Here is a 16,324-nt window from a genome sequence, read left to right as displayed (position 1 = left end):
GATGTTAGCTGTGAGTTTTTTCAAGATGGGCTGTATCAGAATGAGGAAGTGTCCTTCTCTTCTGAGTTTGCTGAGTGTTTTTATCATGAAAGGGTATTGGATTTTGTGAATGCTTTTTGTGCAGCTGGAAATAATCATGTGGTCTTTGTCCTTTATTCTATTTCTATGGTGTATTACATTGGTTGATTTTCATATGTTGAACCAACATTTCATTCCTGGGATAAATCCCAAGCATGGTGTATAATCATTTTTGTATCTTGCTAGATTTGATTTTGCTAATATTTTGTTGAGGACTTTACATCTATATTCACAAGGGATTTTGGTCTGTTTTCTTGAGATGTTTTTTGTCTGGTTTGGCTCTCAGGGTAATACTGGCTTAATGGAATAAGGTACAAAATATTTTCTGTTCTTGAAAGGGTTTATGAAGAATTGGTGTTAATTTTTGTTTTAACATTTGGTAGAATTCTCCAGTAAAGTTATCTGGTCCTGGGCTTTTGTGCATGTGTAGGAAGTTTTTTGATTACTAATTCAATCTCTTGTTATAAGTGTATTCAGACTTTCTATTTCTTTTTGAGTCAGTTTCTGTAGTTTGTATCTTTGTAGAAATGTGTCCATTTCATCTAGCTTACTTAATTTCTTAACATAAAATTATTTATAGTATTCCTTTGCAGTCCTTCCTATTTCTGTAAGGTCAGTAGTAATGTTCCGTCTTTCATTCCTGATTTTATCCATTAGAATCTTCTCTTATTTTCTTAGTCAGTCTAGCTACAAGTTTGTTAATTCTGTTGATCTTTTTCAAGGAACCTCCGTTTGGTTTAATTGATTTTTCTATTGTTTTGCATTCTCTATTTCATTTTTCTAGTTGTACTTTCTTACACATCAGCAATTCTCAATGTGTAGTTTGGGGTCTCTAAGCCTCCCTCAATGGGTCCTTGAAGTTAATATTGTTTTCGTAATAATATCAAGACATCATTTACCTTCTGCACTCTGATTTTGTCGTAGTGTCAATTGGAGTTTTCCAGAGGTCCCATGACATGAAACTGTGACAGATTGCAAGCAGAAGCAGAGATGAGAATCCAACTGTATTTTATTAAGTCAGGCATTAAGGAGTTTTCCAAAAATGTAAAACAATGCCATTCTTTTCACTGTATTTTTCTTGTTTTGGAAATATAGTTATTTTTCATTAAAACTATGCTATTTATAATGACATGTCTTGCGATTTTAAAATGAATTATTAAATCTTTTACAATTCTCAGTTTAAATTTCTAGTTCAGATTAAAAGATATAATCCACATTAAAAAAAGCTTTTAGGAGTCTTCAGTAATTTTTAATAGTGTAAAGGGGCATGTGATTGAAAAGTTTTAAAGCTATTATATGTTATCTTACTTAGTCTTTAAAAGATCTTATGATTTAGATATTCCTGTTTGTAGCTAAACAAAATAGAAGAGCTAAGTAATTCCTTCAAAATTTTAGATGTAGGAGCCAGGACTTAAAACTGAATTTTTAATATTCCAGAATTGGTGCCCTTTTAAAATTAAACCACTCTGCCCTTTGTATTACTGTGAATAGCTAATTATTTGAATTTTTTTCTACATCATTTCTTACTCTGAATTCTTGGGATTTAAAACAAGCTAGTTAGTCTTTAGGGTGCTTTCTCTGCAGGTGTAGGGTGTTAGATACTATGTAGTCTTTCTGTGTGGGGTGTTAGATACTATGTAGTCTTTCCATGTGGGGTGTTAGGTACTATGTAGTCTTTCCGTGTGGGGTGTTAGGTACTATGTAGTCCTTCTCAGTACTGTGTGGGGGGTTTTAGATACTTTGTAGTCCTTCTCAGACTCCAGTGACTCTGAGGTCTCCTCCACAGAAAGATGTATCATGCAAATGCTGAGAAAGAGGATCCGGGATGAGAAGACCAACGTTAGGAAGTCTGCGCTCCAGGTTTGAGTTTTTTCTAGACGTTATTTAATGTCCTGTCTTTTTAAGCACCAGAAACTTGGAAATTCAAGAGAATATTTTTAAAATGCTCTGGCCATATTCCTTACTTAACCTGTTTTTCACTTAACATTAGTTGACCTTGACCCTGTTATATATAAAATACATGAATGAACCAAAGGATTATCTGTTTTTAAGATTTCCTCCTGGGTTGCTGGCTTTTAAGAATCACCAATTTATATCTTTAATTTCTTTTTTTAGAATAGGGGTTCTTAACCTGGAGACTATAGGTGGATTTTGATAGGATTCGTGACACCCCTGAAATTGTTTGCAGAAATGCTCATTTATATAAAATTTATGTCAAATTTTCTTTAGGGAGAGAGGCCTTAGCTTTCATGAGATTCTAGCAGGTGGGATGTTACTGAGAGGAGGGATAAATCTGTGACCTAAAAATGTTAAGAACCACAAACTTAAGGAAGGGTTTTTGCCTGCAGTTTGTCTTTTCACTCTGCGTACATCATCACTTCATGTTGCATATGCACCTTCTAGGTATTAGTGAGTGTTTTGAAACACTGCGACGTCTCCAGTATGAAAGAAGAGCTGTTAATTCTGCAGGAGCAGTGTCGTGACCCTGCAGTATCTGTCCGGAAGCAGGCATTACAGTCTCTTACTGAACTTCTTATGGTGAGAGGCAAGGCATTGTGTATATAATATGGTATTTTACATCAAAAATAATTCACCATAGTAATCACCTGTTGCTAAATATTAAATTGACTTTTAGAAACTCTCCCAAGTCTGCTGTAGGAGTATACAGTGTAAGAGAAAAGAAGAAGTGTCTTTCAATTACATATGGTAGATTACATTTCATATTAAATATAATTATTAACTAATGCTAGAGAATGATGATGGGTAGGCTTTTCTTGACTTCACTTAAATCTCACATAGAAATATGAATTTTAAAATTAATTTGGTTAGGCCAGAGGCCTAGATTAATTTTTGTGAGTTAGGACATATTAGATGATATGCCAAAAGAGCAGATCTACAAGTCCTATATGTAATTTACTTCTGCCAAATAATTAGCTTTTGAAGAATTTTAAAAGTGTGTTTATTTCTTTAGTTCATGATAAAAGGCATTAAGCAATGTGTATTTTTACCTTCTCCATCAGCATCTATTCTAATTGCTCCTTGGGATAAATATTTCTTGTTTGCTCTTGATCTTCAGTTACAAAAAGTGCTGATTTACTACTAATGATAAAATAATGATTTTATAAGTTTAAAATTTCAGTATACACTGATTTACACGCATATTTCAAATGTTTGTGTTTTTTTCAGTTTTATGGTTTATTTGTGATTGTGTGTGTGACTGTTTTTAACATGTCTCAAAACATTGATCACAAGTTCACTTATTTGTATTTAAACTTCTTATAGTGCTAGACTCCTTTATGACTTCATAATTTTTAACTCCTAAGGCGCAGCCTAGATGTGTCCAGCTACAGAAAGCCTGGCTGATGGGGATCATCCCAGTTGTGATGGATTGTGAGAGCACTGTGCAGGAAAAGGCCCTGGAATGCCTTGACCAGCTTCTGCTGCAGAACATTAAGCATTACAGTAAATTTCATAGTGGAGATGACAGCCAGGTGCTAGCTTGGGCACTTCTTGCTCTCCTCAGTGCAGAAAGCCAGGGACTGAGGTATGTTAATTATAGCACTTGTTTTCCTTTTAGAAGACCATAAGGGTTTTTATTGTGAATTTATGTATTGATCTTGGAAAATCAGCTTTCCAAACTACTTAATATATCTGGAGACTCAATTTTGGTCTTCTTTTCTTGACCTAATTCAAATCTCTTAGCATTTTCTTGGTGACAGTTTTTGTGAAGCCTTTAATCACTTCCTTTGCTTCTCTCTAAGTGTTCTCCAGTTTTAAACTGATATCTTAGTATGTAGTGGAAAGCACTGATGGAGGTGGTGTATTAGTTTTACAACACAATACTCTTTACAATACTGGTTAGTATGAAAGATGACTTCCTAGTTCTTACAAGTTAAACTTTTTCTACATTTTATTGCATTGGTTGGCTTACTAACACAGTATTTTTTCCTCTTGATAACGTTTATTGAGCATACACTGTACAGTGAACATTGTAGTGAGGAGTGGGCACGTGTAAGGAGAAATTTTAATCTGCACTGCAGTCATCTTACAGTTAGTGTTTGTGCTATCTTGACTAGCTTTTCTTTTTCTTTTTTTATCATAAGAGAAATACTTCCCTACTTGTTTACATGTAGTTTTGGAGGAATTGGCATACAGTAGAAAGAATAATAGATTTAGTATCACAAAATATTATTCTGTGGCCCTGGCAAATCACCTCATCTCTCTGGGCCTTAGTTTACTCATTTGTAAGAACAGCCAGTTGGATTACGTGATCTCTTAAGGTACCTTTTGGTGTTAAAACTCTATGACCAAAAATGCTCGTTAAATGTTTTCTCAGTGCCAACTGTATGCTTTGCTGAAATTCCTAGAAGGGAGGGGAATTTAGCCAGCAATAGAATCATCTGCTTTTTCGCTTTTCTTAGGGCTGTCTCACTGTGCACACCCAACATATTAGAGCTTCAGGGAGATGAAAGGGAGCAGCCATTGTCACAAAGCCAGAGAGGCCTGCTGTCGTTTATAGGAAGCTGTTGGGAATTTATTTCATTTATTTTTCTTTTTTAAACTTTCATGTTGAAATATAATGTGTACAGAAAAGTGTACAAACCATAAAGTCAATAAATATCAAAAAGAAAACATACCCATATAACCACCACCCAGATCAAGAAATAGAACATTACTAGGCCCAAGAAATGCCCTCACACTCCCTTCCAGCCATTCTTCCCTCCTCAAAGGTGGGTAACCACTCCTGTAGTTTTAACACCCTTTGTTAGTTTTCTCTGTGCTTCAACTTCGTTGATGGAATTCTGTATCTATTCTTTGTGTATCTGACTCTTCCCACTCAAAGTAATGCAAGATTGATTCAAGTTAATGTGTGTAGCTACAGCTCATTCATGTTCATTGCTCTGTCTGTGTATGACATTTATGAATAAACTACAATTTAGCCATTCTACTATTGATAGATAATTGGGTTGTTTCCAGTTTTTGGTTATTACCTGTTATGCTGCTATGAATATTCCTATATGTATCTTTGGTACACATGTACATGCATGTCTGTTTGGTTTATACCTAGGAACAGTGTTGTTGAGTATGTTTTTATTCACCTTCAATAACTACTGCCAGGAAGTTTTCCAGAGTGGTTGTACGTTCACTCCAGCAGTATGAGAGTTCCAGTTGCTCCATATCTTGACCAGCATTTTGTGTGGTCAGCCCTTTTCCTTTTAGCCATTTGGTGGATGAATACTGGTATTTCATTGTGGTTTTAATTTACACTGCCATGTTGACTAGTGAGAGTGAGCCTCTTTTCATGGGTGGATTAGCATTTAGATATTCACCTTTGTGAATTACCTGCTCAGGTCTCTTGCCTTTTTTTTTAGGCTGCCAATCTTTTGCTTATTCATTTGAAAGCATTCATTGTATATTTTGTATACAAGCTGTTGTTATATGTATCGCAAATATCTTTTTCCATCCTGTGATTTACGTTTTTATTCTCTTAATGGTGTCTTTTGATGAGTTCAGTTTGTCAGTGGTTTTCTTTATGATTAATGTATTTTTAAAGAAACCTTTTCCTACCTCAGGGTCATATAGATATTCTCCCATATAATCTCTTAGAAATTTTATTTTTTCTTTCCCCCTGTTATAGTTAGGTCTTTAACTTACCTGCAGTTAAGATGTGTCTTAAGCTTCCTTCACAGGCTTTGTTTTCATTTTAAGATAAGGAGCCTCAGGATTTCAGTGTGGGTGAGGTAGCGGTGCTTATTGGGCTGTGCATAAAGTGAAACTAGAGAGGTATGCAGACCCAGGTAATGGACAGCTGTCATACAGCATGCCAGGAAGTCTGCTGTTTTCAGTTTTGAAATTGGTTTTTCAATTGTTTTGAAAGAGTTTTCAGATTGAAAACAGAGTGAGTGCGGGGAGACTGTTGATGAATTTAAAATGGATGAGTAATACAGGATTTTATATTTTAGGAAGTGTAGCGAATGGAGTTGTGTTTGGTGACCAAGAGACAGGACTAGAGTCTGAGAAAACAGGCCACCCTTGAAATGATTTAAGTTAAAGATGATGAAGGCCTGGATCAAGGTGAGGGCAGTGTGAATGGAGAGAGTGGGATCTGTTTAGAGCTGTTTCACAAGTGGGAGAATAGGTTCGGTGTAGATTTGGTGTGAGGATTAAAGGAAATCAGGGTACTTCCTCTACTCAGGTTGCTCACAGTCTAGTGGAAAGAGAATAAATGCATAATTTTAGTGGAAAGTGAGTTATTGGAGCAGAAAGGGAGGACACGTACAGTTTGGTGATTTTTTTTACTTGTTTTTTCTTTTTTCAGCTTAGGATAGCTTCCTAGAGATGGTGGCATGAGCTAACTCATTCCCTGAAGTGGAATAAGTAGAAATTAAGCAGGCAGCCAAAACAGTGAGAGTTTCAAGGCAGGAAAGAGTGGTGCAAAGGCTTAGAGGCCTGAAGACCCCAAGAATTCTAGCTAAAATTACTTGTCAGTGGATCAGCACTGACTGACGTCTGGAAAGCAGGGTGAGGGCAGGTTGGGGAGCAGAGGGAGGACTGGAGATGGAGATCCAATTTTAAATGTGTGCTTGCAGTGCTTTGTTGCAAGTCTGAGTGGAGAGCTCTTGATAATGGATGAGGTTGCACAGAGTTAGGTTGTAGGTAAGAAAAGAGGACTAAGAAGAGAGCTTTTCGAAATCAGTAATTAAAGTGATTGGAGGAAAAGAAATTAGTGAAGGGAAAAGAAAAGAGATCAAACAGATGGACCACAGTTTAAGGGTGTAAAGAGTGGTCAGAAATGTCTAGTAGAGGTCACATAGAACGAGGACTGAGGAGGGTCCATTGGTTTTGATATTAGGCTAGAAGTCAATGGTGCTTTTCAAAAGAAGCAGATTAGTGTTTGTTGAATCGCATTCTGACTTGTTGGGGAATGGCTTGTGATCAACAGTGGGGCTAACTGAGGGGTAAGTTGGGAGCCTTTTGGGAGCCGCTCAAGTGATGTGCAAGGGTGTGAATTGTCAGAGAGGAGCCAAATTTAAGATTTTAAAACTGGAAGTTTAGAGAATTTTTTTCCCATTCTCTTGGCTTCCTATGGTAAACGTCACTTAATGTTTTGTGTGATTCTTGTTAAATTTTAAAATATTTGTTGATTGCGTGTATCATTTTGGACAGTCATCAGATAATAGATCATGTTGTGAACCATCTGCAGTAAAACTGTAGGTGTTAATGGATAAATATGAATCGATAGCTAATTTATTAATAAAGCCATTGGTATATGTTTGTTTGTGGATGTGTTTGTTTTGTTATAGTTGCCTTCTGCCTGCTTTGAGAATTCCTTTTTTTTTTCAGTTAATGAGAAAGTCTTAATCTGTGTGTGTGTGTTCTCCTAGCAACATAAGAAAAATTGACTTGGGGAAGGAGTGTTTTTTTCTCTTCACTTGAATATATAATGTTGCATTTGTCTCATGGGTCATATGATCTCATGCCGTGCTGTGGGAAGAAGTAAAATAAGAAATGATTTAAAAACAACAATGACATAAACACTTTAGAAGCATTTTTTGTTTTGTTTTAAAAAGGTTTGAAATATATATTTCTTAGTGGTATTGGTAGGTCATAGCAAATTTTAGTTCATTTAATATTACCATATTTAAATGCTAGGATGTCATTTCTCTCTAATCTTTCCATTGGAAAAAGGACAATGTCTACATTTTTATGTCACTAAAAACCTGTAAATTCTGGATGAATTTGTTATTGGTAACCTATTCCATATGTTTGTATATAAATTTTGGAGGGATGAACATGAGAAAGTTCTCAAATGAATTATGAAATTTTATTCTTTGCTTTAAAAATAAGTAGTTTATGGGGGTGGCCGAGTGGTTAAGTTTGTGCACTCTGCTGCAGGTGGCCCAGTGTTTCGTTGGTTCAAATCCTGGGCGCGGACATGGCACTGCTCATCGAGCCACGCTGAGGCAGCGTCCCACATGCCACAACTAGAAGGACCCACAACGAAGAATATAATATAACTATGTACTGGGGGACTTTGGGGAGAAAAAGGAAAAAAATAAAATCTTTAAAAATAAATAAATAAATACTTTATGAGAGGAGAGATAAAAATATACCTTATTCTGTGTAATATAAATTTAAAAGATACCTAGTTTGGTATCAAATGTGCCACTAGCTAGGAACCTCGACATGGATGTTTCACATGCCAGAGGAATCTTGGAGCAGCAGAAGTTGATAGCCTTTCACTGGGGGGCTGATCTGAAAGTTTTATATATTTATAGTTACAATTCTGCTTTCCCGTCTTTCTTTTCTAGCTGCTATTTAAATAAGGCTTTTCATATCTGGTCCAAGAAAGATAAATTCTCACCTACTTTTATAAACAATATGATATCCCACACTGGCACGGAACATGCTGCACCAGCCTGGATGCTGCTCTCCAAGATTGCTTGCTCATCACCCAAGCTGGACTACACCAAAATAATAGAGTCCTGGGAGAAAATCAGCAGGTTTGCATGCTTGTAATTTAACCGCTGATAGACACTAAAGATTCTGAGAAACAAAACTCATCTCTTAAGGAAGTGGGCTATTTCATAACTATTTCTATATACAGATCTTTTCTTTAAATTCCGGCTTAAAAATAAACATGAAAAAGAAGTATCTCTTTTAAGCTTTCAGTTTACCTTTTGTCCAAGTACATTAAGTGCCTTAATGTTCCTACAACTTGACTCCTAAACCGTGCTACCCTACTTCCTCCAGAACTTCCTCCCTCCTTCTAATCCAGAAGAAATTATTTTGTTGGCAGTAATGTTTCCTTTGGTTCTATATTGATATTTCTTCTGCCCTTTTCATAGTCAGCAGAATCCCAATTCAAACACCTTGGGACATGTTCTGTGTGTTATTGGGCATATTGCAAAGCATCTTCCTCAGAGCATGCGAGACAAGGTAACCGGTGAGTGTCTGTTGGACAGTTTTGAAAAGGCCTTGCCTCTCACTTTGTATGTTTTTAAGCAGTTAAGCTTGAAGGGTTTGTCTTTCTTCTTAGATGTCGTCAAGTGTAAGCTGAGTGGATTCCAGTGGTCTCTAGACTTGATCAGCTCAGCCGTTGATACTTTGCAGAGACTCTGTAGAGCATCTGCAGAGACCCCTGTGGAGGAGCAGGTATGCTGCAAGCTCTCCTGGATATGTTTGCCAGTGTATTGTACTCAGACATAGGACTCTGTTGTGAAGTTTGAGGAGTGTTCTCTATAGAGAACCTGTAGGATAGGTGGTCCCCAGCAGCTATTACTATATGTGACAAGCAGTTGACATCCCCCAAGGTCTTGGCTGCTAAAGACATAACGGTTCCCTGAGGAAGTCACCGTCTTGGTTCTAGGTGCAAGTGCCTTTGAGGAAAGCGTGCCTCCTGGATGTATATTTCCTGGTGAGGACTCTGCAAGGTTATCTTTTAATAAGTGATAACTCAGGTGCTGTGAGAGCCTTGTTGCTCCTCCTCCTTCACTTCTACCCTTGTTCCAAGAATGCTTAATAGACAATCTTCCACCTAGTCAGGGGCTTCCCTCCAAAACAGGAGATTTCTGATCATTTAATAAGTCAGTCCTAGGAGACACCTATCCTGTTACCTAACACTCTCTTACTCTCATATCTCTTGTTGTATCATGTCCCCAGAGTTGCCCAGAGCCTGCAGCTACTGTTTTATATAGATGCATAAACACAAATCCAAACCAGTATTTTGTGAGAGACAGAGGGTTCCTTTGACTCCCTAAAAGGTATCCATATCAGAATCTCTAATAAATTATTTTATTACTGTGTATTCTATTTTTTATCATGAAATATACTCCTAGACAGTGCTAACCATAAGAAATTTTAGGACTGAGGGGGATTATTAATAATGATTCCAGAAGTCAAAAATTAGTTTAAATAATTGCTGGAATATATTCATTTCCAAGAATAAAAACATTACTGCTCCACCTGAGGTACCTAGCCTCCTTCCTATGCTTCCTTTTCTTAGCTGAGTTCCTTAAAGAAAGTCCTTCCTCAATAAGTTACATTTTCTATTTGTGGTAACAGATGTAGTAGAACAATACATTGTAACTTTTTTGCTCAAGACTTAAAACAAGTTGAAATTTATTTAACTTAAAATGCCTAGCTCTTTCCATGTAAATGGAGTCTGGTGTTTGCTGGCATATGCCTTTTGGCATTTTTGGTGAAAGGGATACTTGCTTTATTATTTGATTTTTCTGTTTATCTCTGGATCCAAGAAACTGCATGAAGAACTTTTACATAAGGAACATTACCTAGGTAGGGAGCATATTGGAATAGCAGAAAACAGATTTTTTTAAAAAGCTGTTAATGAGGAAAGAATGATGTAGGAAAAAAATGGGGAAAAGTTTATATGGCAGGTTACAAGATCATGATCCTTCAAGTTTCAGTGGCACACAGTTTCTTAGTGGCAGAGCTGTGCCTGGAACTAAGGTGGCTGATCCCTCTCGCAGTGTTTTATTCACCAGTGTGAGCTGGAGGAAGGGTGATCTGTACTGTGAGAGTCGGGGGCATCAGAAGCCATTGGCTGCTTGCTAATGGCCCACAGTCATTCAGACAGTGAGTTATATCATTGTTAGAGTCTGTGAGAAAGACCAAGAGTTGTCTTCAAATTTAGAATTCGAGAACTAGAAGAGTGGTAGAACTTACTGCTCTGTTAGAAAAAGGGCCAAGGTTTTAGCTCTGCCAACACTACTTCCTTGGAGGTAGATAATAGACTAAAGCCTGAGATCTTCTAGAATCTTAGTATATTTTAAATCCATATGACCCAGATGTTTCCCCTAAACATAACTTCTCTTTTTCTTTTCTCTGTAAATGAACATTCTGTATTTTACTGAGCAAAACAAATTACCCAAAGAATAGATGCCAGCAGTGTATGTGAAAGGACTTAGGTCTTTGGGCACTTTTGCTATCTGTATGCTTGGTATGAGTTAATAGTGTTTGGTGGCTATCATTGGAAAAAATCTGTAAGATCCTGAACTGCATTAATAGAGATAGTGTCTAGAGTAAGAGAGGTGATGGTCCTGCTCTTTATACTGGCTAAATCTAAGTTGACATGTTCTATAATTCAATTTAATGACAACTCTTCAGAGAAATGTTGATAAAACTGAAGATATGCATAGAAGAGCAATTAGATGAGGGGATTACAAAACAAGTTGTGTAGGGAGCAGCTGAAGGACGTGGAGTGTTTAGCTGGAGAAGGAAAGAATTATGTGGGATAGGCTGCCTAGCTAAATTCAGATATATGAAGGACTTTGAAATGGAGGAAGAATTGGATTTGTTTGGCATTATAGAGGACCAGTGTGAACCAGTGGGTGGAAATCACAAGGAGGCAGATTTTGGCAGACTGAAGAAAAATCATACTGAAGTCTGCCTAAAATGGAGGGACTTGCCTTAGAACATGTCTCTGGTCATTGGAAGTGTACACAGAGAAGCTGGACAACAACGTGACATGAGTCCCTGTGCGGAGAGAATCTCAGGGTTGCATGGCCTTGACTGCTCTCTGCAAGATTCTGTGATTCTGAAAGTCATTAGTCAGGCTCCCCAGCAAAGTTCAAGGCTTTTGAGGTCTCAAACAAGTTAGGCTTTGTCTTCTCATCCAGATTGAGTATATGGATTTCAGAACCTCTCTTGGCCAATGTTCCAGTCTAGGTTGTGCAATCTCTTAAAATCTTGAGTGTAGTAATTCTTTAAAAAGTAATAAAAACAATAGTTTTGAAACATTTTAGGCCAAGTCAGACTAAAACACATTTGGATCATAATGATGATTTGCCATCAGTTTGGCAAACACTGACTACCATTTTGTAGTGCTGCTGCTAGGCACTGGGATGAGGGTTAAGACAGAGTCCCTTCCTACAACACCTACAGCATGTTAGGGGAGACATGCACCTAAACAGATAATTTCAACGTAATATAATAATTCATAAAATAGAAGTGTGCATAGGGTAACATGGAAGTACTGAGGTGGAGTCATTTAGCTCAACCTGGGTAATTTGGAATGGCCTCCTAGAGAAAATGAAGTCAAAGGTTGTAGAATGTGCTTGAGCTCCCTCGCTTGGCATGTAGGTGTAGTTAGCTGTTGTGGGCTGGAGGTGGTGACCCCTTGAGGTTATTTTAACTAATAAGAGACACTGAAAACTTGTCTCAGTTGAACAAACTTCAGAAGAAGAATATCTGTTCTTTTTTATTTTATATCTTTAAAAATATACTATTTATTACAGTAGTTGATTCGCCAGCTACATATGCCAGAAGGATTGCAGGGTTCTCCTCTATTATTGGAGGAGTGCTGCTATTATAGATCTCGTATAAATTAGGCACTACATCTTCCTTAGTATATGCCTTTTGCTCTTATAGAGCAAATGTAGAAAGAAAGATGATATGTACATGTATGTGTGTATATACATATATATACTGTTCTTGCTAAATTCCACTCAGCCAGTTCTCATTGCCAGATTGCTAAAAGCAAAGATACAAAAGTGTGATGGCTGGGGTTTTTCATGGCTTATGCTTTACACATTTGAGGATAATAGAGTTTTTATGAGAAAATTGTGTCATGGGTGGGGTGGTGGATGTGTGGGATCCTCAGTGATGACCTTCGACTTCCCATAGGAATTACTGCAGCAGGTGTGCGGGGATGTCCTGTCTACCTGCGTGCACTGCCTTTCCAACATAGTTCTGAAGGAGGGTGGCACTGGGAATATGGATGAAGACCTGTTGGTAAGTGACTGCTTTTCTTAACCGTTCTTTTCTCTCCTTTTATATCAGTTGGGATTTTTTAAAGATGGCTTTGTAATGTGTTTTTCCAACGCTATTAGCAAGAAAAGGGTTTTCCTAGCCTAGAGTTTATTCTTTTTTGAGAAGAATTTTTTTATTGATGACCTATGCATTTTTTTCTCACATACTTATTATCTGGGAGGAAAACTTGATGGTATACACTTATCCGGTTAAATCCTATGAGATATCTGATCCAACAGGGGAAACACAAAATGTGTTGTAAGCTTGGTAGAGTCAAGCCTAGAAATAATAAGGTGAAAAAATAGTAAAGTGAATATCCTCTTTGTTCTTTTGGTTGGTTGGTTTGATGTTTTTTAAAATTATAATGCGTCCACTGCGCTGTTTGAATATCAGACTATAGAACTAGGGAATAGTGCTGAACAGTTCTAAAGTCATGTCTAAAATGAAATGAGATATTTGAAAATTGAAAACACAAATGACCTTGGAGCAGCATGAGCATGTGCCCTGTCATCTCTGCTTTAGAAACCGTGTCAGTGCAGGAGCGGCACGAGCGTGTGCCCTGTCATCCCTGCTTTAGAAACCGTGTCAGCGCAGGAGATTCTTGTGAGCCAGTAAATGTGGAGCCAGTTTTCTGATTCAAGTGGCTGATCGTCAACAAAATTATCTTGTAGTAATTCTGCTTCCAACATCTGACAATGTCCAATAAAGAAGATAATGAGTTGCTTTGTGATGTCCTTTAGTTTAGGCCATCATTTAACCAGAATTGTCCATTTTCCTCGTCTATTTGAAAATTAGTAGAGCATCTCTCTTCTGTGTTCAGTTCCTGCTTTGCCACCTTGCACTTGTACCTGGTGATCGAAGACCATGTGTAGATTTGTTAGAAGACTATTTGTGCCTGAAGCGTTAATATGCACACAGTTCAGTAATAAGAATGTCATTATTGGGGGCTGGCCCCGTGGCCGAGTGGTTAAGTTCACATACTCCACTTTGGTGGCCTGTGGTTCACTGGTTTGGATCCTGGGCGCAGACATATGCACCACTCATCAGGCCATGCTGTGGTGGCGTCCCACATAGACGAACTAGAATGACTTACAACTAGCATATACAACTATGTACTGGGGCTTTGGGGAGAAAAAAAAGGAAGATTGGCAACAGATGTTAACTCAGGGCCTATCCAGCTCACACACAAAAAGAAGAAAGATATCATTATCAATCAGAGTCCGGAAGTTTGTCAGAGGGCCACGATGTGTGGAAAGGCCCTGACCTGGGGTTCTGGAGCGTATTGCTCTTCTGGTTGATCTGGGCAGTCACTGCCCAAACTAAGACGAATGCTGATTATGACTGGTGAGCTTTCCCCCTAAGATTTTTTCCTCAACTGTTAAATATGTCACCAAAATCTCCCCTTCAGTCAAAATATATGTGGAGAAATTTTGCCCTATATATATATAGTTTACTTCACTCTTTAAATATAAATATTCCTTTAATCTACTAAGAGATATAGTATGTTCAGGATTTTTTAAATATACATGCACTTATTATGGGCTTTCTTACCCTAAAATAAGCCTTTATTTACCATTTTACTATTTAGCACCACCCCTGCATTTTTGGGATTAAAAGAAACCAGCAGAATTACTTAACTGTTAAGTTGAATGTCCTTAGTAAACACACAGTGGTGGCCGCTATGAGGAAGCAGGTACTCATTCGTTTTTGGTAGGAATCTAAATAGTAAACTAACCTAGAGGACAGTTTGGAAATATGTTTTAAAATGTACAACAGTTTATAAGCCCTTTAACCCTGATGTCACTTCTAAGGAAGTAGAACAGTATCCAAAAGTACAAAGGTGTCATCAGAGCCAACGCAAATGACAGCAAAGGATTAGAAATGATGTAAATGTTCGTTAGTAGTGGAATGGAGTATGATGACATCCACAGCTTTCAACATGCTTATGTAGTCAGTAAACATACTGCATATATTGACACGAAAAGATGCCTAATATTAAAGGAAGAATGCAGATTTCAAACTACTATGATGGTGAGTGTATAAGAAAAGCAAACGTAAAGCCGTGTGACTATGAAAATACTTAGAAAAGAAAGTTATACACAGAAACAACAATGATGTCTTTGGGTAGTGGGATTATAGGCAGGCATCCTTGTTTCCCCAGGATAATTGTGGTTCATGCCTGTTATCGCAGCATAATTATTAATGGCACTCCCTTTTACTTGCAGAATGATCTAGATGTAGATGATAAAATCATATGGTCGCCCTAATTTTGGATGAATTTTATTAAATAGTGACTGAATTTTTGCAATGGCTGTGTATTTTTATATGAAAAAAGTAGTTCTTTAAATTTTGGGGACAAAAAAAGTACTCCATTGACATGTCCTTTATCTAGCTAAAGTTAATTTTTCTTTTGCCTTATCTTACTGCAAAACCAATTCTCTTTGCAGGTGAAGTACATTTTCACCTTAGGAGATATAGCCCAGCTCTGTCCAGCCAGAGTGGAAAAGCGAGCTTTCCTTCTGATTCAGTCCATTCTAGCTTCCTCTGCTGATGCGGCTCATTGTAAGGCACTGAGGGTATCCTCTGCACTGCTGTCTCAGGGAGGGGGGAGCCCCTGAAGCACTGTAAATAAGCCCTTTTTCCTTCCCCTGCAGTAACGTCATCTCAAGGTAGCAGTGAAGCCCCTGCCACTCAGCCGCCCTCCCAGCTCAGAGGCTCTGTCATGCCTTCTGGGGTTAGAGCACATGCCATCATTACCTTGGGTGAGTAAGAATAACCTGAAGGGAAGTAGTGCTTGTGCAATCCAGTTCCGTGTGTAGCTTTTCGTCTCAAATAAGCCAGTCTCAGTAAGGGGGTATATACTGCTGAGCTTATATAATTCAAGTAGCTCAGGCACATCTTGGGGGTGATTCTGAGAGGAGGAGCACCCAGCTCCGTGGGTGCACCGGAGGGCTGAGAACAAGAGTGCCAGGAGGAGCGGACCCCAGACACTCCCTGTAGGAAACTTCTGTTTTTTATGTTAATTTATTACAAAAAATTCCTGTGATTTTTTTTTTTAATACTCATAAGGTAGCACCATAAAGTCTATTCCTCAAGAACCATATGCCAGACACTGCACTGAGTTCTGGGAATGAAAAAATAAATTTGCAGTTCACTTTATAAAAGGCGATGGTCTCTTTGATACTCTCTGGAACGGGCAGATGCGCTACTAAGCGTATTTCTTCATAAACTCACAGTGTTGATCTGGAAATCACCAACCTCTATGCTATAACTTGAATTTTTTTTTTCCTTCGTGAGATGGTGTATTTTATGCTGGATGAGAGTTATGATTGTTTTTTGTAAGAATGGTTATTTTTCAAAAATCTAAGAATTGTAAATAAGAGCGAAACATTCTGCAGGCCACACAAGAAAACATATAAAGAAAACTCAACAACAGCCTTCCTTCTGCTAACTATGAACAAGAAATAAATGAGAT

The 16,324-nt window shown here is 37.7% G+C and overlaps 1 protein-coding gene across 3 annotated transcripts in view; it reads left to right on the top strand.

The window, feature by feature from the left end:
* Window positions 1-16,324, top strand: part of NCAPD3 (non-SMC condensin II complex subunit D3) — a 64,917-nt gene that overhangs the window by 27,939 nt on the left and 20,654 nt on the right. For all 3 annotated transcript variants that reach the window (XM_046638510.1, XM_046638509.1, XM_046638511.1), the window contains 9 exons: window positions 1,865-1,938; window positions 2,482-2,616; window positions 3,402-3,622; window positions 8,391-8,582; window positions 8,928-9,025; window positions 9,119-9,234; window positions 12,724-12,831; window positions 15,297-15,411; window positions 15,504-15,611. In XM_046638510.1, the coding sequence (XP_046494466.1) occupies window positions 1,865-1,938; window positions 2,482-2,616; window positions 3,402-3,622; window positions 8,391-8,582; window positions 8,928-9,025; window positions 9,119-9,234; window positions 12,724-12,831; window positions 15,297-15,411; window positions 15,504-15,611 (1,167 nt within the window). The remainder of the gene's footprint in view (window positions 1-1,864; window positions 1,939-2,481; window positions 2,617-3,401; window positions 3,623-8,390; window positions 8,583-8,927; window positions 9,026-9,118; window positions 9,235-12,723; window positions 12,832-15,296; window positions 15,412-15,503; window positions 15,612-16,324) is intronic.

The sequence above is a fragment of the Equus quagga genome, chromosome 14 (assembly GCF_021613505.1).
Source record: "Equus quagga isolate Etosha38 chromosome 14, UCLA_HA_Equagga_1.0, whole genome shotgun sequence".
NCBI classification, from domain to species: domain Eukaryota; kingdom Metazoa; phylum Chordata; class Mammalia; order Perissodactyla; family Equidae; genus Equus; species Equus quagga.
This window is presented reverse-complemented; position numbering and strand designations above follow the sequence as displayed.